A 24,798-nucleotide genomic window follows, 5' to 3' on the forward strand; every position below is an offset into this window, starting at 1 on the left:
GCATCAATAAAGACATTGCAGCCCAATCCAAAACCAAAGACCAATAAAATGATTTGATAGTCAACAAAACATAAAAATCCAGTCTCTTATTCTGAACAATTGGCTTTTGAAGTGTGCTGTTTTAATTGCAATAACAGGTACCCACACCAACCTATTCACATTCCAACAGAGCTTGTAGCACACCCACCACATATTCGAGAAAAATCTCCTTAAACAAATATTGATACTGATACCATCAGATCGGCGAACACCTCGCCGCCGGTTAATCGGACAAACACGTCCACCACCTGAGGGATCGAACTTCGGTGCCATTGCACCACTGTTTTTCTCTTCACTCGAGTGGTGTGAATTAGGAAGAGGATGATTTTTTAAATTTTTATTTTCATTATAATTTTTAATTTCAATTTAACGGAAATGGTATAATTGTTGTATATATGCATTATTTTGTCGTGTGAAATACTACACCGGCTTTCTCATCCCGCAATTCAATTGTGTCGGCTGCTACCTGTGTCAACTATGGCAGCAACATTTCAGAACTTTATTCCTACTTTTTAATTATTAGTAGTATAAATTAATAATTATGTCAGTGTAATCTAACCATGCATCATGCACGCCTTTTTTGTGTACAAATATACCATAACAAAGTTGGTTTACATCATTTGAATGGAAAGTTAATACAGCCGCGTTAATTAAGATACTTTTTTCTTTTAAGACTAAGTTGTTTTTTGTTTTATAAATAATACTAGAAACATAATTACAAATTAAAAATAAATTGATCCAAATACCCATTGAGGTTAAAAACTACGTCCAAAATTGTGATGGCATCTCCCATCTTATTAGCAAACCTGATTGTTAATTGCAATACCAGCTAGTAATCATTTGGAGAACAGAGTAATTACACAAAGATAGGTTAATTAAACAATTAATAAATTAAAAAACACAAGCTAAGTGGAAAGAAAAAAACCGTGTTGTATTTGGGCTTGGGGCTTGGGGAGTAATTAACTTCAAGATGGATTTACATTAAGTACATGTGAATCTAAACAAACACTTATTAATTTAACTCTACTGCTCAACATGAGAAATATAAACACTCCTTAATTATCTAAACTGATGAAAATATCTAGAGGCTAGCAATAGACAATGATAAACAAGAAAGTGACATGCACAAGAGATTAAGAATCATGACTTTGGAGCCTCTCAACGACTTGACTCATGCTAGGTCTCACATCTTTCTCTTCCTCCACACATTCCAAAGCCACTGTTGTCAATATCTCCATCTGCTCCACATCATAATCTGATCCCAAAGTAGGGTCAACAATTTGTTCCACCCAACATTCCCCTTCTCTTGCCTTTCTCCTTCTCTCCCTCACCCATGTTGCCAACCTCTCATTATGAGATTGATCAGCTCCTAATTCAGTGACTTGGACACCAATCATTGGACTCCTCCCAGTTATCATCTCCAACACAACAATTCCATAGCTATAAACATCCACCTTAGAAGTGATTTGCAAGTTGAAAACCCATTCCGGTGCCATGTAACCCCTTGTCCCTCTTATCCTAGAGAAGCTTGAGTTGTTGACATTGTTTCTATTCAATGGCTTGGACAAGCCAAAATCAGCCACCTTGGGTTGGTAATCAGAGTCAAGAAGTATGTTTTGAGGCTTTATATCACAATGCAAGATCCACTCCAAGCACTCTTCATGTAAATAGGCCAAACCCTTTGCCATTCCCACAGCAATGTTGTACCTCTTGCTCCAATCAAGTGCATTTGATGGAAGATTATGTGCCAAAGAGCCATTTTCCATGAACTCATAAACCAACATCCTATGCTTTCCTTCTACACAATACCCCCACATGCCAATTAAGTTCATGTGGTTGAGCCTTCCAATGATGCTCACTTCAGTAAGAAACTCACTCTCTCCTTGGTCTGCAAATTCGTGCAATTTTTTAATTGCTGCAATGCGTTTATCTGATAACACGCCCTTGTACACTGTCCCTCCAGCACCCCTTCCAATCTCTTCGCTGAAACCCTTTGTGGCTTGTTTCAGTTCAGAGTAAGTGTATCTTCTGAACCCAGTAGCTGCTGCAAGAACATACCCTTGTTGATCTGCACTAACCAAATGATTACTACTCCTAAATAGAAAACACCACACCATAAAAATGCACAAAACCTCAAAACCTCCCAATCCAATTGCAAACCAAAGCATGAACTTCACCGACCCGTTTTCCTTGCCCTTCACGTAAGGTCTTTCTAGTACTTTTTCTGCATTTCTCGAACAAGCCAAGTCATCGCTGTTTTGAACCCGATTCTCTTGAACATCATTCTTCGGCAAACGAAGGAAGATTTGTCCGGTGAAACCGGGCGAATGATGTCCGTTTAGCAACTGTCTCTTGGGGTAACACCAAAAGAGACCATTTTCCCTCGCAAAGGAGTACTGAAACCCCATGCACTCGCACAATCCCGAGCACAATTTCTCACATTGTTTATAAGTGTAATTTGAAAAAGATGAACCATAGTCGTATCCATAGAAATCCACTTCATAATAGGGTACAAAGCGATATTCTGTCTTGTTGTCACAAGTAGGTTGGAAATTCGGCTTGCAACCTAAAGTCCAATCTTGGCTATCAATCCAACTATACCCTTCAAGACACGAACACTTTCTACCAATTACTTGTTCATGACTGCATATACTATTGGGTCCACAAATTCCATGAATGAAACAAGGTTGTGACTTGAATTGCCCTGTTATGGACCAATTCTCTTCACCGTTTTTTCTGCTATAGACACGAACATTGCCATCGTGATCAAGGGTCAATCTTCGTTGGAGGAGTAAACCATAGTCAATTGTCTTGAAACTGAAATGATCTGAAGCACTGAATTCGCCCAAGTTGTCTAACACTGCAACTCTGCTACTGTTGTATGTGCTTCTTCCGTTGCCAAAACCAACGTTGTCGCTGACAAGCCAAGGATCTGGCCAGTAAACGCTTGAAACTTGAGGACCATCGTAGAGAATACGGAAAACGTTGTCGTTGTCGAAGTAGAGGTTGTAAAAACCAGAGGAATGGTTGCCCTCACTTCTTGAGGAAACAAGCTTCGTGAACCTGAGCGGTAACCATTAAATTTGACCACAAAGTTTACTCGTGCAAATTAATTTAGTTTTGAAATTATAAAAATGTAAATCCATTGATTAACAGTTACTCCTATTTAAGTTATTAATGTCAGCTAAAGTAATTAATCTCACTTTCATTGATGAGGATATAAACGAATCAGATTAGTTATAAACGTATAAATAACATTTTTTTATACAAAGTATAAGAGCATGTGCAATGCAAGATTAAATTGTGATTTTAGCCAATTTTTTGGTGGACTCACAATATTATATATCTCTGAAGATTTTTTTAAAATTTTTGTTCTGATAATAAAATATCAAACTTATCATCTTAAACCATTTTTTATAAGTTTCACATTCACTTACCTTCTATATTTTTTTTAGAATTTATTTTAAAATAACTAAAACTAATTAATAATCTTTTTAGTTTTTTAGTTTTGTAGAGAGTGGCATAAAACATCATTCTTTGGATCTGTATGCAGATCTTGCTTGTTTTTTTTTTTAGAAGAACATATCTCCATATCAATTATCTTGCTCCACATCAGATCTTACTAAGATTAGATCTTATATGGAAGATAAGGATCAAAGTGTGAAAACGCATATTAGAGATGTTCTACATAACATAGATTTTCTTATCAATAATTGATATAGTGAATTATTTACTTTAGAAAAGTGGGATCTTATAAAAATAAAGAATTTAATTAAAATATAATTTATTTTTGCGCATGATAGGAGCCCATGGAATCCATGAATGCCGACAAATACTTTGAAAGAGATTGAAAATTATGTACTACTAAGAGTAATGTCATAAATTTATTGATTGATTTTTATGATATATCCAAAAAAATGCATGGTACACCAAAATTAAATTCTAAAATAATTTTTTTTAATATATTTAATATTGAAAATGATATTTTTTAATTTTAAATATAATAAAGAGTAGTCCTTAAAATTAAGGATTGGTCCATGAAATCGGTCAATTTACTCCTAATATTATCATTTCAATTAATTTAATCTTTAAATTTGACTAACAATTATATAATTCATTCCCAATCGTACGTTTCTTCAAAATAAAAAATCATACTAACGCCCTTAAAGTACAAAAAGTAAAGCAATCGATATTCAATGATCGATTGATAAAGTGCAACTTTTGTATAATTTTGAAAACTAAATTTGACCATGCATTTAAATACTATATATCAAGCACGAGGACTGCTACTAACAAACTTTAGAACGCATTCTTTTGGACAAATTATATAAAATTTAGGGATTTTATTAATTTTAACAACAAGATATATAGTAGTAGTGTATTAGATAGCATATATTGATAAAATTGTTGACTAAAATATCAATTTGATTAATGAAAAATGGAAATGACTCATAGTACATACCTAGTGAAAATCTGGCCAGGAAGGAGGGTATCCGTGGGAAAACCGAAGCTCTGCCACAGAACCGCGCTTTGATTACTCTGCTCGCGGAGTACGAGGTTGCCGGTGTCGAACAAATGCAGCTCAAGCGTCTTCGAGGAGAGCGTGTTGGTGGACCAGACATCGAACTGTCCCGCGTCGGTTAAAACGAGGTTCCCCGTCTTGAGGAGCGAAAGCGTGGACCGTTTCCCGTTAACCGGTTGATCGCGGTTCGCCATCCACACAACGGTCTTTGTCGTCGCTTGCGTGGAGAACCATATCGCGAAGCAGTACGCGTTCTCCCCCACGGGGCTGAACCCTGCGGTGAAGGTTCCCTTCGGCGACGAGACTATGACGTCATCTTCGGGGTTCTCCACGGAGAGGGGGAGGGAGGAGGAACGGTGGAAGTGGAAGTGGAAGAGGAAGAAGATGAGGAGAAAGGGTATTAAGGTTGGTGAAGATGCCATGTTTGCATTCATATGAAGAGAGAGAGAGATAGAGATATGTGATAAATTGTATTATTTATATAGCATAGCATGATATGGTGAAAAAAGCCACTAGTATGCATGGACATTACATGTGGGTCATTGCGGCCTTCGTGGGTCGTGGCTTCATCTTCTCGTTTCACATTCGTATTTTTAATTTAGAAATAACGTAACTTTGAGGACCAAAATAATAAATAAAGGTTAATGTTCTACACTAACTAACCAATCTGATATTCTCGTGAGGATTTTTATACCCTTAACCCATAAGCAATAGTAACCGTTAATGATGTGCATGAGATCTCGAAGCAACATATAAGTTAAACATGATAGATCCTCGATCACAGGAATATTTATGTTACACAGTCCCTCAATTCTCAGTGCGTAAGTGCAAGCGATTAAAGTATGAAGACAGGATTGACTCATGTTGAAGGGATACAAATGTTAAAGACTTAAATAATTTTTTAAAAAATGTCAGAGGCTTATTTAAATTATTGTTAATTTTAGAAACTAAAATGATAATAAATATAGATTTAGAGACTAAATTGATCATTTACTTTAGTTTTTTAACTCATTTGTGTAGCATTCTTAATTAGAGAAACACTAATTAATAACATTTTTAAGATATTTTTTAAGAGAAATACTTCTAATACACTTATGATTAACTAAAATTTATTAAAAATTATTAATTTTTATAGGTATTACTTCTTATTTAACTATTCTTTCTTAGTTTAGATGTGAGACCCACTAAAATTAATAATTTTTAAAAAACTTCCATCAATAATAGAGTATTAGAAAGAAAGAGTGGGTTAGTATTTTTCTTTTTTTAATACATTCTATATTATTATTGATTCAAATTTATTAGGAATTATAAATTTGTTTTTTATGTCTCACATCTTATTTAAAAAAAGAGTATATGATATCTTAATTATATGCTTAAATTTATTCTAAATAATGGACGTGAGTCTTTTATTTTTATTTTATTCATCTAAATTTATTACGAAACATTTAGTGTGGAATTGTTTTAGCTCAATAATAAATTTCGAATTCAGGATTTGTATATAAAATTGTGTTAAATTATCTTTTATAAAAAAATATGCAAACTCTATAAAAGAACGTGATATAACATTGTTAACATTTTTCAATTAGTACTAAATAGTATGAAGAATTTATTACCTATATACGATTTATACGAATGCAGAGAAATGGGTTTTGTAGTTTATTAATAAGTTAAATAATTTAAAAATTAAAAACAGTGAAGCAGAAATCAATCACGTAATTTCGTGTGGCAGATTTCGTAGAATAATTTCTATACCAACTAGCATTTTGGTTTTTTTATTAATTAGAATTTTGGTTTTAACCCATGTGGATATAGACGTGGATGCCGTAAACTACTAGGACTTCAAGAAGCACAGTTTCCAATTAAAGAAAATAGTGTTTCGTAGAATAATTTCTATACCAACTAGCATTTTGTTTTTGTTTTTTTTTTAATTAGCATTTTGGTTTTAACCCATGTGAATATCGACGTGGATGCCGGGTACGACTAGGACTTGAAAGTTCAAGAAACACGGTTTCTAATAGTACTGATAAGATCGAATGCGCGCGAAAATAGTAAGTAGAAACACGAAGTCAAACGGTGAATGAGTTGTTTACTTATGTTAGTTAAAAGACTAAAAATAAACTTCTTTTATTATAAAAGGTTACTTATTGATATACTTAGTGTTAATTTTTTTACACCCATAAATTCTAAACACTTAATTGATAATCTTTTTTTATTGTCTTTTCATGTATCATACTTATATTTTTCTTTCTTTTTTTTCTTTCTCTCAAGATGTCAAAAAATTTGGTTGGCAAAAATATATTTTTTTCATACTTTTATTGTAATTCTAAATATATTTTTAACATGAGTTTTTTAGGAAAAAAAAGAAAAAAAATTAGGTATTGCCTAGCACTTGAATCATGTGAAGTTATTCACCTGACCCCGTAATAATCTTTGATTCTACATACTCCAACAATTGTGATTAAATACTTTGAAAGAATAATTTTTCTGTCCATAATGAATCAATCGTGCTCAAATAGGATTAAGGATTATATCTAGTTAAGATACTTGTGATCTAAATAAAAATAAATAAACAAATTAGATCCTGAAAACTTATTAAGACAATGACATGTTTCAAAACTCATAATATTTATAAACTAATAAAGTCTTTACATCAACATTCAAATTATGTCCTACCGGGATATAAGTTTGAACCTTAACATAATTTATAATTATTTCGCGTATTTCTTTAACTTAGTAAAAATTAATTTGTGTACTTAAATAGAGTATTATCCTTCTCCATGCGATCATTAAATTCACACCATTGAGATTGCAAGATTTCAATTCTCCAATGCCCTGCCCTGATCTCATAAGAGTAAAGCATCTAAGATGAAGCTTCTTTAAGATCATAACTAAGACTTCACGCTTGATGCTTGCATAGGCATAATAAACTTTGTAGGGTCCAAGAATAATAATCACATCATATGATTAACAAAATGTGAACATTAAACACAAGAAATGCCATATATCTTAGCATGCAAGCAATGAAGTATGAATGCTACATGCTTGATTTTGGCAACTGCTAACAATAACCTAATGGACTATATATAACTACGGGGCTTCTAACAAGGTAACGTAGGCTTCTCCAAATAAGAGAACCTGACATAATTTCCATGCTTGCCATAGGTTTTGCTTTCACCACTACCTTGGAGCTCTTCTTTTGTGGAGTGTGAGAGAAAATGAGGCTAGTAGGCTTCACTGTGATTTCTACTCCTTTGAGAGATTTGATGGTGGCATTGAAGATGGTTGGAGTAGGACCAACATTGGTAACTCTTCTCCTGAAAACTCCTATTATTGTGCTTGTGTTGTTTTGCACACTTAGTTGCATGGTGGGATAGTTGATAGCCTCATGGCCAAGCCCTGGAAGCAAATAGGTGTAGTTCATAGGAGAGCCAACTAACATTGATAGAGAGGAACCATTATAGCCCTCATGGCATAAGAACTGGATATATGCAAAGTTATCCATGTCATAGATTGAACTAGGGCTCAGAGCTCTTGTAGGGTGCACTTGACCAGCAAATTCTACCTTCTTGTTAACTCTATGGCTCATTGGTTTAGGCTTAATATGTTTTTAGTCCTTGATATATACATGTTTTTGGTATTTGGTCCCTAATAAATTTTTGCTTCGAGATGGGTTCCTAATATTTGAAAACTTTTATCCGAGATCCTTGCCGTTAGTCAGAATCTATTATCTACTTACGTGAATGTTAATCGAACATGTATGCATGTGACATGTGGTGTCACGTGTAATATTTGTCTAAATGGGATTACACGTAGGAAATTTTTTTAAAAAAAATCGTTTAACGTTAAACGACATTACCTCTGAAATTCACACTTTACCGCACCCTGTGACTCTGCATGGGTTTGGAAAAACCTTCTAGAATATTCTTCCATGGAGGTTATCAGAGTTCTAGTGGCGACAATCACGATGGTGGTTCTAGCGACAGTGCTTCCAACGGACGTCGGCAACGGACGTCGGCAACGACAATTGAGTATTCGCGCTGTGCTCAAGCACGCGAGTGCAAAGATTCGACAGATTCACATTTAGAATCATGTTCGCTCCAAAGGACAAGTTCTTCTACAACAACAACATCGACAACATTCAGTTGTCGTCATGCGATATGAGACTCTCGCTCTCCAATGCGAACTCTCAAATCTTTGTCTTCAGACCCAAGGTCGACAAGATCTCGCACCTCATCGTTAACTTCTCCTTGTTCGTCACAATTCGTTCTCTGTTGCTTTGTTTCGGTTCTCGATTTTGACTTTTGGAGAACAAATTGGCTTTGGCCCACTCTATCACTCATGAAGAAACTGTCAAAGCTTGTACGTCACAAATTAATGGCACCTCCATGCGCTGCACAAATGCCGCAAACACCTGTCGAAAAAACATGGAGTATCTGGAGTTTGAAGAGGGTTTGATCTTGGTGCAACGCGTGGCAACTCCCTATGCGATAAGGTGAATCTCCACATGACGACAATGAGGTCGAGGCAATTGGTATTGGGATTGGAATTCTTGGTGAATTCATTTAGGGTTTCGACAACGTCGTTTTGCTAAAGCTTTTCGCGGAGGTGGAAGGGTTTGTGAGTTTCAAGGGTGAGGGTTTCGAAGGAGCCGGCGGCAACTTGCTAGTTGTTTCATCGTTGCCATTGCAATGGTTTCACTGTGTGCTTCCTTTGATGGCATCGTTGTGGTGGTTACAGTGATGTCGTCTCAGCGATTATGTGCGAGCTATTGGTGAGTGGGAGAGATGATTGAAGACAAAGTGGGAAAAGGAGATAACGAATTCCAACTATATGTCTGATTAATGGTCACGTAAGCAGATAACGGATTAATGCCCAAACAAGCCGCTTAGCACAAGAAGCCACATTGGAAGACAGTTGTCACGAGCAAGTGTGCTAAGCGGCATCCTGCGTTTAGCGCATGACCACTTGATCCAACTGGACATGTGCGTTTAGTGCGAGTATCGCGCTAAGCGCACAAGAAAGTTCTATTTGGTCAATCAGTTGGTAAAGTATATAAAAGAATGGAAACAATTGTTTCCTTAACGATGATGAAAAAGAAGCAGAGGGACGAAAAAACAAAGGAAAACAAAAAAAGCTAATGCAAGGAAAATCCATTTTCGGAGCTATAGCCGATCCGTTTCAATCCATTTCTCTTCCATTTGCCTCCCTTTCATTCCACTTTTATATTTTCAAATCTCTCATGACAATGAGAGACTATAACCACCCGTTGTTGGGAGCTCTACAAACCAAACTCTCTTTGATGTAATGATTCTAAACTATCTTTTAATATAATGTTGTTATTGTTATTCATCCCTGTGCTTATTCACATATTTATGGTTTGATCATTCATCTTTATGTACTATTTTAGGATATATATATATATATTGAAAAATGTTTGTATTCTAAGAACTTGAGAAAAATATCTAAAGTGAGTCATATCTAGGGATAGAATGATCTTCTTTAGCCTTTTCATGCATCTATGCTCTTAATGCTAATCATTTAGTAATCAATTGCTAAGGGATTGAGAGCGATATTAAGTGATTTAGGTTTTTTCACTCGAGGGATCTTGGTTAAAATAGACTAATAGATGTGGGTAATAATCACATTAATGTTAAAAGAGAAAAATTTGTTAAGATTACATCAAGAGTAGTTCTAGCAAGGGGAGCCCCCAACATGTTCCTTAACTCATCATCAACACCATTTCACAACTCCGAGCATTTGTTTCCTTAACCTTTTATGTTCCTTACTTTGTGGTTAACTCATTTAGTTTTTACTTGCAGTTAATCAATGAACAAGATTCGATTTGAATCACTAATTACTTAACAATTACACGCACACACAACTCTGAGTACAAGCATATTCCCTATGGAATTTGATACTTGATCTTACTGTTTTATACTACTTGTGCAACTTGGTATGCTTGCTAAGGAGTCAACACTTGCTCTTTCATGTTCCTTGCTTTGCAGTTAATTTACATTAATTTATATTTGTACTTAATCAATGAACAAAATTCGATTTGAATCAAAAATTGCTTAAACATTATATATATATATATATATATATATATATATATATATATATATATAACTTTAAGTACAATGTGGACTTCATACTCGGTCTTATTGTTTTATTACTACTTATACGAATTGGTACACTTGTCAAGGAGTCAAAAGATTTTTGGCGCCGTTGTCGAGGACTTTGCTCCTTGAACTTAGTAGTTGAATATATTCTGATTTTAAGCAATTATTCTTTATTCTTTGATTCTTTATCTTAATTATGTTAATACATTTAATTCTTTGACTTGATAACTTGTTTTGGAGTTGTTTTCTTTCTTGTATGTGAGGTAAAACTTTTGAGGTAGACTGTGTCCCATTAAACCTGGAGATTGAGGCAACCTGTAGGAAGAACAATGCCTTAAGGAAGAGAAGAGAGCAACAAGAAAGGCAGGCCAATCAAGGAGATAAAGGAGTCTCATCCTCTACATTTCCATTTGATTTAGAGGAGCCGACTATATCCACTCATTTTCTTATCTTTGAAGCAAAGTTATGAAACCTAATCAAGTCATTGACCCGGTTGAGGTAGTGGGTCAGCGGATCAGTGGTCCAATCGGTGGGCTAGTAATTGGCCCAGTTTGATCTGGTATATATTAAAAAATTCAAAATTATATATGTGTCTATTATATATAAGTATATAACTAACATTATTTGATTAAGAAAAATTCATTTATACTCCAAAATCCAAAATAACAATTGAAGTATTAAAGTTGATAACACAAGTCTACAAATAATAATTCAATAACACAATTACACAAGTCCCGGGTTATTTTTGGAGCATTTTTTTTTTGTTTTTCTTTTACGCAAAATGGGTTTTTAAAATCGGCCCAAGTCGTCGGGTTTACCTCGAACTGGTCGGGTCTAGCCGAGTTATCCAGGGTTAGATGCATGGCTGATCCAATAACCAAACTGGTTCGGTTATACCACCGGGTCCCGGTCGAACCAAGTTTTTAAGCTATGCTTTGAAGAGCTTTCAATGGTTGTAGATGGGCCACAAAGACTGTGACATTGGAGGACTACTCTAGTTCCTCAACACCACAGTATTTCACTGGTATTGTGCGACAGATGTACAAGTGACCAACATTTCATATCCACATTCTCTCATACAGCTGATTTAGAGCAACCTTTTCCAAGGTCTACCCAATGAAGATCCTTATGCTTATTTGGCTACTTACATAGAAATATGTAATACAGTCAAGATTGCAAGTGTTTCGAAAGGTATTATCCGTCTTAACCTACTCTCTTTTTCCCTTGCCGGTGAAGCAAAAAGTTGGCTTCACTCATTTAAGGAAAATAGTTTGAGAATCTGGGAAGAGATTGTTAAGAAGTTATTGAAGAAATATTTTTCGGAATCCAATACTACTCAAGGCAAGATTGAGATTTCTTCATTTCACCAGTTCTTGACGAGTCACTCATTGAAGCTCTAGACTACCTCCATGGTATGCTCCGCAAGACTCCCACTCATGGGTCCAGTGAGTCAATTCAGTTGCATATCTTTATTGATGACTTACGATCTCATTCTAAGCAACTCCTAGTTGTTTCTGCTGGTGAAAAGATTAAGTTGAAAACTCCTAATGAAGCCATGAAACTTATTGAAAATACAACAGTGAATGATCATGTCATTTTTCATGATAGGGTCTACATGCATACCAAGAAAAGTTTTATTGAACTTACTTCTCAAGATGCATTACTGACGCAAAGCAAGCTACTGGCAAATTAGATCAGAGCGGGGGTAAGGTTACGCTAATTCATGCAACATCTTGTATGAATATGAGGAAGCTATGCAAATTAAGTAAGTGTTGCATTTGAGTTTATGAAAAAGCTCTTATCGTTGTCTCGTTGATCATGTGCGTTGAAAAGATAAAACCTTCGGAGCTAAAATTTTCACTCTAATTTGAGGTTAATTCCCTAAATTTGGATTGTCAAGTGTCATTTTCAGAGTATATTGTGTAATTTAAGAAAAAGGTGGCATTTTGTAGTAAAAAAGAAAGAAAGAAAAAGGTGGCATTGCTATAATGCTTTTCACAAATTGTATAATCATTCCTTATCGTGAGTGGTCCATAGGTTCGTGTTATGTACTTATGTTACATGAATTTAGTTACTATAATCTGGTACAAATATAAATACAGATTATGGTCTTTTTTTTCTTCTAAAAGAACAAATAATAAAGGTACAGATACGAAAATATTTTTGCTAAAATCAATTGATATCGTCATAAAATTATCTCTGATAAAAAAATAACAAACTTGAAATTCACATTTTAAAAGTAAAAAGGAATTGATCAAATAAACATGAAAAAATTGTATAGAAAAAAAAAACTAAATCTAGCTAAAAACTATCATGGGGGATTAATATAGTTGGGACTTCATACATGCAATAAACTATACTCCAAGTCACATCTAGTCTTATTAAAATTATACTTGAGTCATTTATAACTGTTTAAAAGAAATTAGTTTTCATAGGTATCCCATTATACTAAATATGTACTAGTATTTAGTGCATATTAAATACAAACATGCTTCAATTTTAGAAAGACGTACTAAAAAAATTTATAGGAAAAAATAAATATTTTTAATTTTATAGAAACAAAAACATATCTTAACTTTATTTTTATGATAAGATGTTGTACTGTCAGATTTTACAATAGTTTTTTGAACACATGATTTAATTTTTCTTTTTCTTAAAGGTGGCCAAAAGGCTGAATTGTTGCGCCCCCCACACCTAAAAGAAAACATATCCAACACGATTAGATCAAACCAGATCACATGCTTGATCTAAATAATTCTTCCCAAAAGTCAGTTTACTTTATCATTTCGCTAGATAATAATTTCACATACATCATAAAACTCCATTTATTTTGGTAAACTAAAATAGAATGAAAGGATATTATACGAAAAAAATAACCATACCAATGTTTAGATTTTCTATAATAATTATCAAACAATAACTTACACGTTTGAATTATTAGACTTTAAAAACTATTTATACTATTTATTAATTAAGCAATTTCAAACAAACTACCTTGCTGTCACTAACAACCATTCAAGGAGGCAAGGATGATCAAATTATATTGATATAATTTTAATAATTATTATATTATTTTATAACTGTTAAATGAATAATATTTTTTTAAAATTTATTATTGAATTAAAAAACTTTTGTATGCATACAAAATTTTATATTAATTCAAAATCATTTATATAAATTTAAATTCACACAATATAAATTATTTGATTACGTTTTAATTGTTGATCAATTTTAATAAAATTTGATACATGTTATAAAAATTATATACTCTAGTTATTGATAATACATAGATATCTCTTCATATATATATATATATATATATATATATATATATATATATATATATATTTGAGTATAATATAATCTAATAATATATAAATTGTTTTTGGTTCCCAGATTCTCAGACTACTTTTTTTTTTTTTTTTTTTTAACAATGCATGTGAAAACCAGTTAAGTCAAACAAAGGTTCGAAGCTGGGCGTCCACATCCATGATCCATGGCAACATGCACAGGGCAAGTGGCTACATCATGTTCCTCTGCAAAACCCTTTCATAAGTCAAATAATTGAACTACAATATTAACAAGAAGGAGACACTTGCCAAGGTGCCACGTGCTCACATACGTACTCTAGAAGCGAGTACTTCATTTTTTACAAGTTATATTAAATAACTATTTTTAACATAGTTTTAAAAAAATATATTACATACAATGAAGTATAAATTAAATGATAAAATTCAAAGCATTTAAAATTTTAATTTATAAATATTTTATCTACCGAGAACGTCATACTTTAATTCGATATCTTTAAACAAACAACCATAAATTTATTGTCAAATATCTCTTCTATTTTAAAATTTAATTTACTTAACACAATAATACTTTTGATCTTTGTTATAACAAATAAGTTTTAGTGTAAAAATACCCTCAAACTTGTTTCTTATAAAAAAAAACACCATAATATTATTTTACTAATTAATCATAAACACATCATCATATTAAATATTAATATTGAAAAAATATTTTAATTAAATTTTTTTAACTCAATACAGTGTAAAACATAAAAAATGTACTTATTATAATATAAAAATGATTGTTAACTCGTATTTTTAAGGTACTAACTAAGGAAATAATAATAGAAAACTGTTATTAAAAATTTCGTTTAATTTTAATACATTATTACAGTAAAAGTATGTTATTAATTAAATAAAATTTATATTAGATATAATTTTAAAAATTGTTACTTCTTTATAAAATTCATTCTTCCATATTATTAGACCTGTTCCAAACACATGCATAAAAAAATCTGAAAAATAAATAAACTCTAACTTACAAAAGCAGAAAACCAACGAGTAAATCAAATAATAAATCCCTAGACAACTTTATTATATTATTATAATTATAATATAATATAACATAACATATTCTTTTGATTTGAATATTTTTAATATGAAATAAATCATATTAAAATAAGAATATATATGCCCGTAATTTTTTATAAAAATTAATTATTACTTTTTATCAATATTAAAAGAAGAAGAAAAAATCTTACATATAACAATACAACACAAGGCACCGCAAATCAGAAACATAACACACACCACTGGTCACTCTCTTTGGTTCCTTTCCCCTTTTTCCCTCTTCCTTCTTTCGCTACGTCTCGGGTCACTCCCCACTCTACACTGCGTATATTTATACGTATCTCTACGCCCCACCGGCCAATGGCGGACTCCGACCTCTCCTCCCCCCTCCTCTCCTCCCCCGACCACATCGTCGTCACCGTCCACCCCTCCGCCGCGCCATCCGCCACCGGCAACCCCTTCATCGCCCTCGGCTGCGACGACGACGACTTCTCCGTGCCGCCACCGTCCACCCTGGACCCGTTCCGCAACCGCACGCCGGCGATCGAGGGGCTCTACGAGTGGGCCAAGACGGCGCTGTGCCTGCCGCTGGCGGCGCTGCGGCTCGCGCTGTTCGGGCTCTGCCTCGCGGTGGGGTACGTGGCGACGAAGGTGGCGCTGGCAGGGTGGAAGGACAAGGAGAATCCCATGCCCAAGTGGAGGTGTAGGGTTATGTGGATCACGCGCTTGTGCGCCAGATGTATTCTCTTCTCCTTTGGGTACTCTTCCCGATTTTAATCGTCTTTTCTCTCTCGATTTGGATTTTTCAATTGATTTTAGATCTTAGTTGATTGTGTTTGTGTGTGAATGTTTTTTTTTTCTTTCTGTTTTTATTTTTTTATTTTTTTGGATAGTTATTGAATTAGTGAATAACAACATTCTGTTAGGAGAGAGAGGATACTAGTTAGGGATGGATGGTTAGCACTAATTCTATGTCTTTTTGGGAGGTTTATGATGAAGTGTTTGTTTGGATGTTGGAACTGTTTTTTTTTTTTTTTGTAAAAAGAATTATTTTTTAAACAGGTAATTTGGGGAAAATGATTATTTAGCTAAAATGAGCTGATTTATTTGCTGATTTTGGCGTTTTGGAAATAAGTTAAGTAGTTTGCAAACTGAGTTTGCTGAATTGGAGTAAGTGCAAGGGAAAAACAATGGGTTGAGAGTACATGCAGTGAGTACGTTGATGTGGCATTAGGGTACTTGCTGCAATTATGGCTCCTCTGACGTGGTGATTTGTTATGTTGTGATGGGAATCGTGTAATAAAGACTGGGATGGCGTGAAGATCATAAAGTGTGGTTGGTGAGGAAAATGACAAAGCTTTAAGCTGAGTGAGGATTGAGTATTCCAGCTGCTGGATAACTAACTGATGTAATTATTTAGTGAACTTCTTGGTTTCATTCTGGAGTAGTGCATGTAAGAGAAAATGCATGATAGAATTGGCTTCATTCAAATTAGCTATAGAACTTATGTGTGCATCTCTGCTTGATTTATGATAATTATTTTGTTTAGGGGAAAAAAGGGGACAGGTAAAAGGAAATGAAATATATATATATATATATATATATATATATATATATATATATATATATATATATATATATTTAGGTCTCCTTTGATGTTATGATTTATGGAAGGGAGCATATGGGGATGGGATAGAGTCTTTCATTTATGTGTGGGTGTGTGTATAATTATGTATTGGTTTTATTATGAGAGAACACTGGAAACCAAAGGTAAATTAGGGAATGATTGAAGGAAACAAAACAGTTCCTTTGCATGTTATATGACTACAAACCACAGGTAGATACCCTGTTCATGTTGTCTCATTGGAAAGGAGCTTATGATGGTTAGGTTGTTTTTACTTGAAGGTTGATTTCAGTTTCATTTTATATATTTACATGCAGGCCCTTAACTTATTTTGGTTCTGAATTGTGAATGTCTCTGTATTGTTGTCTGCTTCTGTCCATTGCAGCTATCAGTGGATAAAACGGAAAGGAAAACCTGCACCAAGGGAAATTGCTCCAATAATTGTATCTAACCATGTTTCTTATATTGAGCCTATCTTCTATTTCTATGAATTATTTCCTACCATTGTGGCAGCTGAGTCTCATGACTCCATACCTTTTGTTGGCACCATTATTAGAGCAATGCAGGTAATTTCATTTCATGGTTACATTTTATGTATGCCCATTAAAAAATATAAGAACAATTGCCATTTTCCATTTCTTTCCGCTTTTATGTTTTCAGGTCATATATGTTAACAGATTCTTACCATCATCAAGGAAGCAGGCTGTTAGGGAAATAAAGGTAAAACATTTCTATTAGTATGTCTATTGTTATTTTATCTACGTCCTAAAGATTGTCACTCTTTGATTATTGAAATGGTTGTCAATTGATACCCAGTTAATCACATTTACCTCTTTTATGCCCCCTACTTTTTGACAAAATCACTAGATAAATTTCGTGAAATATATTTGATGATTTAGGAAAGTGTGAGTAGCGCAAGACACACTAATAGAAGTTTTTTGTTCATGCACAGCAAAGTGATTTCTCTGTTTTTTTTCCTCTTGGCCTCAAGTAGGAGTTGTAAATATGTTATTAGTATGAAATTTGCAATGAAAAGTGTATGTTTGGATTAAAGTTTGCAAATTGAGTTTGCAAAAATTTCCAAATCTTGCTTCTCAAAAGTCTTGTTGGACATATAATCTGGAAGAGAACCTCAGAGTTGAGTGGGAGTTCACAAGTTGTAAAGCGACATTAGCTTCAGATTGTGAAATTGAATAGCAACATGCTAGAATTATTCAAAACTAATGGGGCTGAACAACAGATATTTTGGCTATGAATTTACTTGATATAATTTGCATGTTATCAATTTTATAAGCTATTTGATACAGAAATCTGCTTTCAAGGAACTGAATAACAGAGAAGGGCCTCTTGTGATAAATTTCCTCGAGTACTATTATTTCCCGAGGGAACAACAACTAATGGCAGGAACCTTATCTCCTTCCAACTTGGTGCATTTATCCCTGGATACCCAATCCAGCCTGTAATTATACGCTATCCTCATGTACACTTTGACCAATCCTGGTAGGAAATTTGTTTGTGAAGATCCTTGCATTTCATTACTGTTTATAAGCATAAATTATCACTCTAACTGTTTTACTTGCAAATCTGTTAGGGGTAATGTTTCTTTGGGAAAGCTTATGTTCAGAATGTTCACTCAATTTCACAACTTTTTTGAGGTATATTCTCTTATGGAATCCACCACCTCTGGAAACTTATTTTTCTTGAGTAATTTAGAACTTTTCCTTAAATTGAACAGGTAGAATATCTTCCTGTCATTTATCCCCTGGATGATAAGGAAACTGCTGTACATTTTCGGGAGAGGGTGAGTTTTCTAGTTTTGTTATCTTTCATATGTTGTCAAAGGATTTGAATATTTATGCTTGTAATTTGCTAAATGCAGAAAACAATTGTAATAGTTTGATCCTTGAAACCTCTATAGGTATATAAAAGTTTGCTATGAATTGAGTTCAAGATTCCTCTCTGGAATCTGAGAATCTTCTTTTACCTCTATGGGTCAGTTTGGTGTTCCCTTACAAAGGGGTGAAAATTCAGGGGTGAACTTGATGTGAAAAATTATATATAAAATTATTCTTGATTATTTTTTCACCCTAAATTTCAAGGAGGCACTAATCTGACTTAAAGCCTAATCTTGTGCGAAAATGAAATTTCAGTAATGTGCCAATTAGCAACAAATAATAGAACACCAAGCCAGAAATCACTTTATAAAGCACTAATTGCAGAGTCTAGGTCTCTAGGATACATCTTGCAAAGTGAAGGCTAGACTAATGGGGATGTTGCACATAGGATTCAGGCTTAGGTGGATGGAATGGAGGATTGCTTTAGACATTACTATTTACTAGTATTACAAAGTGCCTGTCAAACTCAGGAAAATTCTACTCAGTTTATGTTTGTCAATGTCATTCTAACAACACATAAAACTGTGATAAGCTGAGATGATACTGCTGAAGTGGATGAATGGACATGCAAGACAAGAAAAGATTAGGAATCAATTTATACACATGACAAAGTTGGAGTAGCACCTATTTAAGGGAACGATTAAAACTTGTCTAAGATTTTGTAAACATCACGTGCTTTTGCCCCTTTTTTTAATCTTTTTTATCATTGTCTTTTGTTACGAAGAAATAAACTGTATGTTTTGTTGAATATAATCTTTCCTTGTGTCAATAGTAACCATTCAACAATTAATATGTGGATAAATGCAGACTAGCCGTGCTATCGCAACTGCACTAAATGCTGTCCAGACAGGACATTCTTATGGAGACATAATGCTTCATATGAAAGCACAAGAAGCAAAACAGGTGCTTTATTATTATTATTATTGGTTTCAGTTATAACTTCATCCTAGTTACGTGATTGCTCTTTTGCATTTTTAAATTTCTTTGCCTTTTATTATATAAAATGGTCAAATTCAAACTTGCAAATAAAAAATCAGGATGGTTTGCATTTATAGATTATTTTCATGTAGAACTAACATTAATTGTGACATTGAATATCCATGGAGTTTCTCGTATTTAAACACTTTTCTGATATCTCAGTTACTGTTGTCTAATGTATGTAAGCTCTACTAAAGTGAAAACATGGCATATAAGATGTAATGTAAAAATAATGTGATAAACCACTGTCTTGTAGGGGGAACAAGACATCATAACAAGATTTTTATTTATTTATTTTGATTTTTTTTGCTTTTATCAATCCAAAAAGTATGCCTCTAATCACTTATATATGTGTCTACCTATATAACTATATTAAAGAAAGCCAACCAAAAATGGAAGAAAACCAATAATTAAGCTACGAATGGAATTTTAGTAGAAGAAGATTCATGTATTAGAAAAACAGAGACAAGTAAACAAATTTAGAGTTGTGTTTCTTTTATTTACTGCTTTCTTCTTGGAGATTGATGATTTCAATGCGTTGTGATCAGGGTGAAGCACTCTGCTCTCTTGCTATTTTTCTTTTGATGAACAAAACTATGTATATATTATATAATATTATAATTAGTACCAGAGGTACTTTCGTATTAACATCCCAACCTCACTGTCCACAAACCTGCTAAGGTAATTAAATATATATCAGTCGTCGTGATATATATTGACATTACCAAAGCTGTTTGCAACTTAGCACAGAGTGGGTAAGCCCTCAACAAAAAATCATCCATATCCCCCCCATACATGAGTCCAGCTCTCTTGCTATTGAATGACAATCTGGGTTAAACTAAAAATTTCATGTTTTATACCAAAAATATTTGTTTGCTAAATCTTAGAAAATCATTCTTGACTATGGAGACATGGCCAAGAATCTTTGAAAATTTCAAGTCATGCTTAGCATTTAAGTTTTGTTGTTGCTGATGTTTTAACTTGTTGACTTTTTCAGGAGAACCCCTCAAGTTTTATGGTTGAAATGACCAAGGTGGAATCAGTGAGTCCCTAAAAGCAAATGACCTTACCATTTCCTTTTTTTTTCTGCCATTTTCAAGTCCCTTGTAAATTATCTTTTTCTTTAACTTTTTAAGTAGGATATTTAGGTTAAACCTTTTGAAGTACATGCAAATGCCACAGTAACCCTTTGCTTATGCCAATGGATGACAGACATAAGTGACCCAGGGTGGCTGCATAATGTTTGGGCCTTCTAATCTATGGGAAATATGTAGTGAAAGGGGAGAAATATTTTATATTGTGATTTGTGGTATATTATGGTGATAGTATGACTATTAGTGTATGACAGCCTGTATCTAACTGATCTGATCTGCCCATATGGTATACGGAAGGATAAAAGAGATTTTGTGCTTTCAGTTATTTCATATCAGCAGCACGGAAGCTGTGGACTTTCTGGATAAATTCTTGGCCATGAATCCTGATCCCAGGTACTATTATCACATTCTTGTATGTTGTATAACTAGACAAACCAGTTTTGCTAAAGTACAGTGGGAAACATCAGTTAAATTGATTTTTATATTTGGTGGTAAGCAGTTGATTGTAAATTGATAATATTGATGACAATCAATGTTGAGTTTTTACTTCAGTTGATGGTGTTACCGTGCTAGTCATATTGAAATCACCTTGTTTGTGGGAAATGATTCTTTAAATACTTGTTACTTATTGTTGCTAACCTCAAATAATTCCATGCAAGACCTCTCAAATTCTTCACAGGAAATGAACTGTTGGGGTTGAAATAAATGTTAACCCAATAATAGGTTTGATTAAGTTTTGTAATTGCCCCAGTTCTTACATTTATTTATTTTCTATAAAAGATATTTTTGTCTCTTTGGGGCAAGGACAACATGATTGAGGATATCAGCTTTAAAATTGGAAGTTACCATTTATATAACATCAACATGAATTTATTTCTTTGGTTGGGCATTTATTGGGGCACTTGGTGCTGAGACATTTTCACTCAAATTGGAGGCTTGAACAAGATGTATATGTTTGGTACATGGGTGTGACTTAAGAGATTACTGCATGCATCTCAACTCCCCCTATTTACCTCAGATGCCTTAGGTGTATGGGCATGTGTTGCTCTTTCTAGCATGGGAATCTTAGATGTTTGTGCCTGTAATCCTTGAAGTTAGATATTTAAGATTACCAATTGCAGTCAAACAAGGGCATCACACATGCCTAAGAATGTAAGATGATTAACAAATAACAATTGTCATACTAACTGTAGGAATCCTTAAAACCATAGTAAATGGTACATGTGCACCAAATGCCTCCTCATAGAGTTATTGAAAAAGCCTTATTGCAAGCTAATCAGTCTCCTTTCTATGATGATTGCTGGAAATTCTCAGTGAAAAATCTATAAATCCTTGCATTCATACACATTGGGGCCAAACCATTGGAGTATCATAATGGTTTTTGAATCCATGTTTTTGTGCAAGTCTTTCTTTCTTTCTTTTTTTTTTTTGCTTTTCCTTTCTAGCAACTGTGGCCTATACATGTGATTGTATTTGGTGAACTTTACCACTTTTATGATGGAGTCTGTATCTTGCTTACAGTGGTCGTGTTCAATATCATGACTTCTTGAGGGTTTTAAGACTTAAGGCTTGCCCACTATCTGCAAAGGTTAGTTATCAAATAGCTCAAAATTTCTTTAATATTGTGGGATTAAAATCCCTCAAGATTTGATGTTCCGATCCTTATATTTTATGTTAAATTCTCTAATTCCACATGCATGACATATTTTATAATAAGTTATTATCAGAATGCTACAATATTATTTGTATACTTGTAATTTTGAAATAAAATTTTCTGCATTCTGTTTTTCTTCCCTTTTTGCTGCATTTTTTCAGCTTAGCAAAATTTATCCTACTTCCTCTTTGCCACCGGTGTTCTTTCTGTTACCAAAACCTGAACTCCTGCATGACTTGAGTTCATTTTGCTGGCTTTTTTTGCCTGTTGATTGTCATGCTTATCATATTATATTACAGATATTTTCATTCATTGATGTGGAGAAGAGTGGGACAATTACGTTCAGACAGGTAACTATTTGCAATAATTTACCCTGTTTCTGTGCTATATTGATCAGAAGTAGCAATTGATACTACAACATTTTTACTATTTTGTTTTTTGTGCCAAAAACTGCAATACAAGGTTCAAAATGTCCTTGTTGATTACAACTCTTATGTCTTGTGCACTTGATTGTAATTGTATGTTGCTTCCAGTTCTTGTATGGATCTGCCCATGTTATGTCCCAACCTGGGTTCGATCAAACCTTTGAAGAAGCCTTTGCTGGCTGTGGCGGTGCAGTAAAGACCTATGTTGTTGAACAAGAGGTATTATAGACTTTTGTTTTCCTATTTGCCCTTACTGTGTTGGGTTATCCCTAACATGTTCTTTTCAATTCCTTTTAAAATCAGTTACGAGATTTCATCCAACCTGCTATCCTCAATTGGAGTGAGGATGAGGTAATTTATATTTAGTAAACACTTCTTCTCTCCAGTGTTTCTGTCATTAAAATTCTTAACACTCTTGTTGTAGTCTGACTGACTTAAACTGGTTACTTGTAGGTCCATGAGTTTTTTATGTTATTTGACAATGATAATGATGGAAGAATTGACAAGAATGACTTTCTTTCATGCCTTAGAAGAAATCCTCTTCTCATAGCATTTTTTACACCTCAGCCACAGCAAAAAGAATTTGAAGGTAATGGAGTGATAGAAATAGTGTGATGGATGGATTTCACATTCAGGTCTTTTGTGGACTACAAAGAAAAGAAATGGGTAGGGATTCCTGGGGAATACATACAGTATAGGATGCAGTGGCCTCATTTTTTTTTTTTTTCCTTTTCTCTTTTAATTTTTTTACCTTGCTCTGATTAATTACTCGTAAAGCATAACTATTTGGTGAAGATCTGTGCCATCCATCCTGCTTCATTTGATGTTTTTTGTTAGCTAGGTCAGTTTTGCACAGCTAGATGTCAGTTACCTGGATGTTGTGATCACACCGATCCAACATTTGAGTTTTGGTTCAGGGACCATGCTGACATTTAGGGTCCATGTGGTTCATGTAAAGTTTGAACCAACGTGTCAATTTGTAACAAACATTATAACTGTATTTTTTTTCAAAGATGTGAACATGAAGAAAGTAATGTAATTTATTTGGATTGTTTAGTATCATGAAGGAATGGTTTGTTGCTTTAGAGTTCGTCATGATTTCATTTATTAATTCTTTTGTTGGTAGTTCTTAGAGGTCTCAGATAAGAAGTGGGTATATGCTGCTTCTCAGCCAGCAGCATGTTCTCTCTCTCTCACACACACATTAATATAAAGTAATATACATTATTCTAAAATTAATAAGAAAGTTATATTTTTTTTCTAAAATTATTCATAATTCCATCAAGACTTCGCATGATTATGAATTTATATTTATACTAGACCTCCTTCGTAGTTTATTGTTTTGGTATTTAAAAAGTAGTGATTCGTATACAAAAACAGTGGAAATTAAAAATAATATTCGATGAAAATATAGAAATTAAAAATATATTTTATCCTTGTGAATAACAGGAATGTTTAGAATTGTGCTAATTTCAAAGGTATATAACTTATGAGTTACATTTTGAAACTATGGGGAAGATGATTAAGCATAAATTAAGAAATTTAAGACAAGGATTTAAGAGAACAAATTTGGTTTATCCCTGAAAGGTATACTATTGAAGCACTTTATCTTTTGTAGAGGTTGATGGAAAGGTACCAAAGTAAAGATGGAGAGCTACATATGATTCTTATTGACTTGAAAAAAACTTATGATGGATCAAGTGTCCAGAGAATTGTTATAGAAGACTTAGGAAAAGAAAGTTGTTAGTGTGGCTCATATTCAACTATAAAGACATGTATGAGGGACTAACTTCTAATGTGAGAACATTAAAACATGGAGAGTTACATAGGATTCTTATTGACTTGAAAAAAACTTATGATGGATCAAGTGTCAACAGAATTGTTATAGAAGACTTAGGAAAAGAAAGTTGTTCATGTGGCTCATATTCAACTATAAAGACATGTATGAGGGACTAACTTCTAATGTGAGAACATTAAAAGGCAAGACTAAAGGCAAGACTAAGGATTTTCCAATAGGATAGGTTTACTTCATGGTTCAGTCTTAACTCCTTGTTTAATCTAATTATGGTTATGCTTAATAGGGGCATACA

General features: G+C 33.7%; 2 protein-coding genes across 3 annotated transcripts; one reads left to right on the plus strand and one right to left on the minus strand.

Moving 5' to 3' along the window:
• Positions 1–949: 949 nt before the first annotated feature.
• LOC114418511 (putative receptor protein kinase ZmPK1) lies at positions 950–5,031 on the minus strand. The gene is made up of 2 exons (XM_028383895.1): positions 4,502–5,031; positions 950–3,102 (listed from the first exon to the last, which is right to left on the minus strand). Exons 1-2 carry the CDS (start codon positions 4,993–4,995, stop codon positions 1,173–1,175), a joined length of 2,424 nt encoding a protein of 807 aa, XP_028239696.1. The 5' UTR covers positions 4,996–5,031; the 3' UTR covers positions 950–1,172.
• A 10,218-nt stretch (positions 5,032–15,249) lies between these two features.
• LOC114418512 (lysophospholipid acyltransferase LPEAT2-like) lies at positions 15,250–23,795 on the plus strand. Of its 2 annotated transcripts, none has more exons than XM_028383896.1 (14): positions 15,250–15,796; positions 17,048–17,228; positions 17,323–17,382; positions 17,999–18,162; positions 18,254–18,317; positions 18,398–18,463; positions 19,365–19,460; positions 20,533–20,577; positions 20,952–21,022; positions 22,151–22,217; positions 22,583–22,633; positions 22,817–22,927; positions 23,012–23,059; positions 23,162–23,795. In XM_028383896.1, exons 1-14 carry the CDS (start codon positions 15,399–15,401, stop codon positions 23,321–23,323), a joined length of 1,584 nt encoding a protein of 527 aa, XP_028239697.1. In that variant the 5' UTR covers positions 15,250–15,398; the 3' UTR covers positions 23,324–23,795. The 2 variants fall into 2 exon arrangements, with proteins under 2 accessions (XP_028239697.1, XP_028239698.1); XM_028383897.1 differs by having other exon boundaries at positions 20,533–20,568.
• Positions 23,796–24,798: the final 1,003 nt, after the last annotated feature.

Source organism: Glycine soja, chromosome 7 (genome assembly GCF_004193775.1).
Source record: "Glycine soja cultivar W05 chromosome 7, ASM419377v2, whole genome shotgun sequence".
Lineage (NCBI taxonomy): Eukaryota > Viridiplantae > Streptophyta > Magnoliopsida > Fabales > Fabaceae > Glycine > Glycine soja.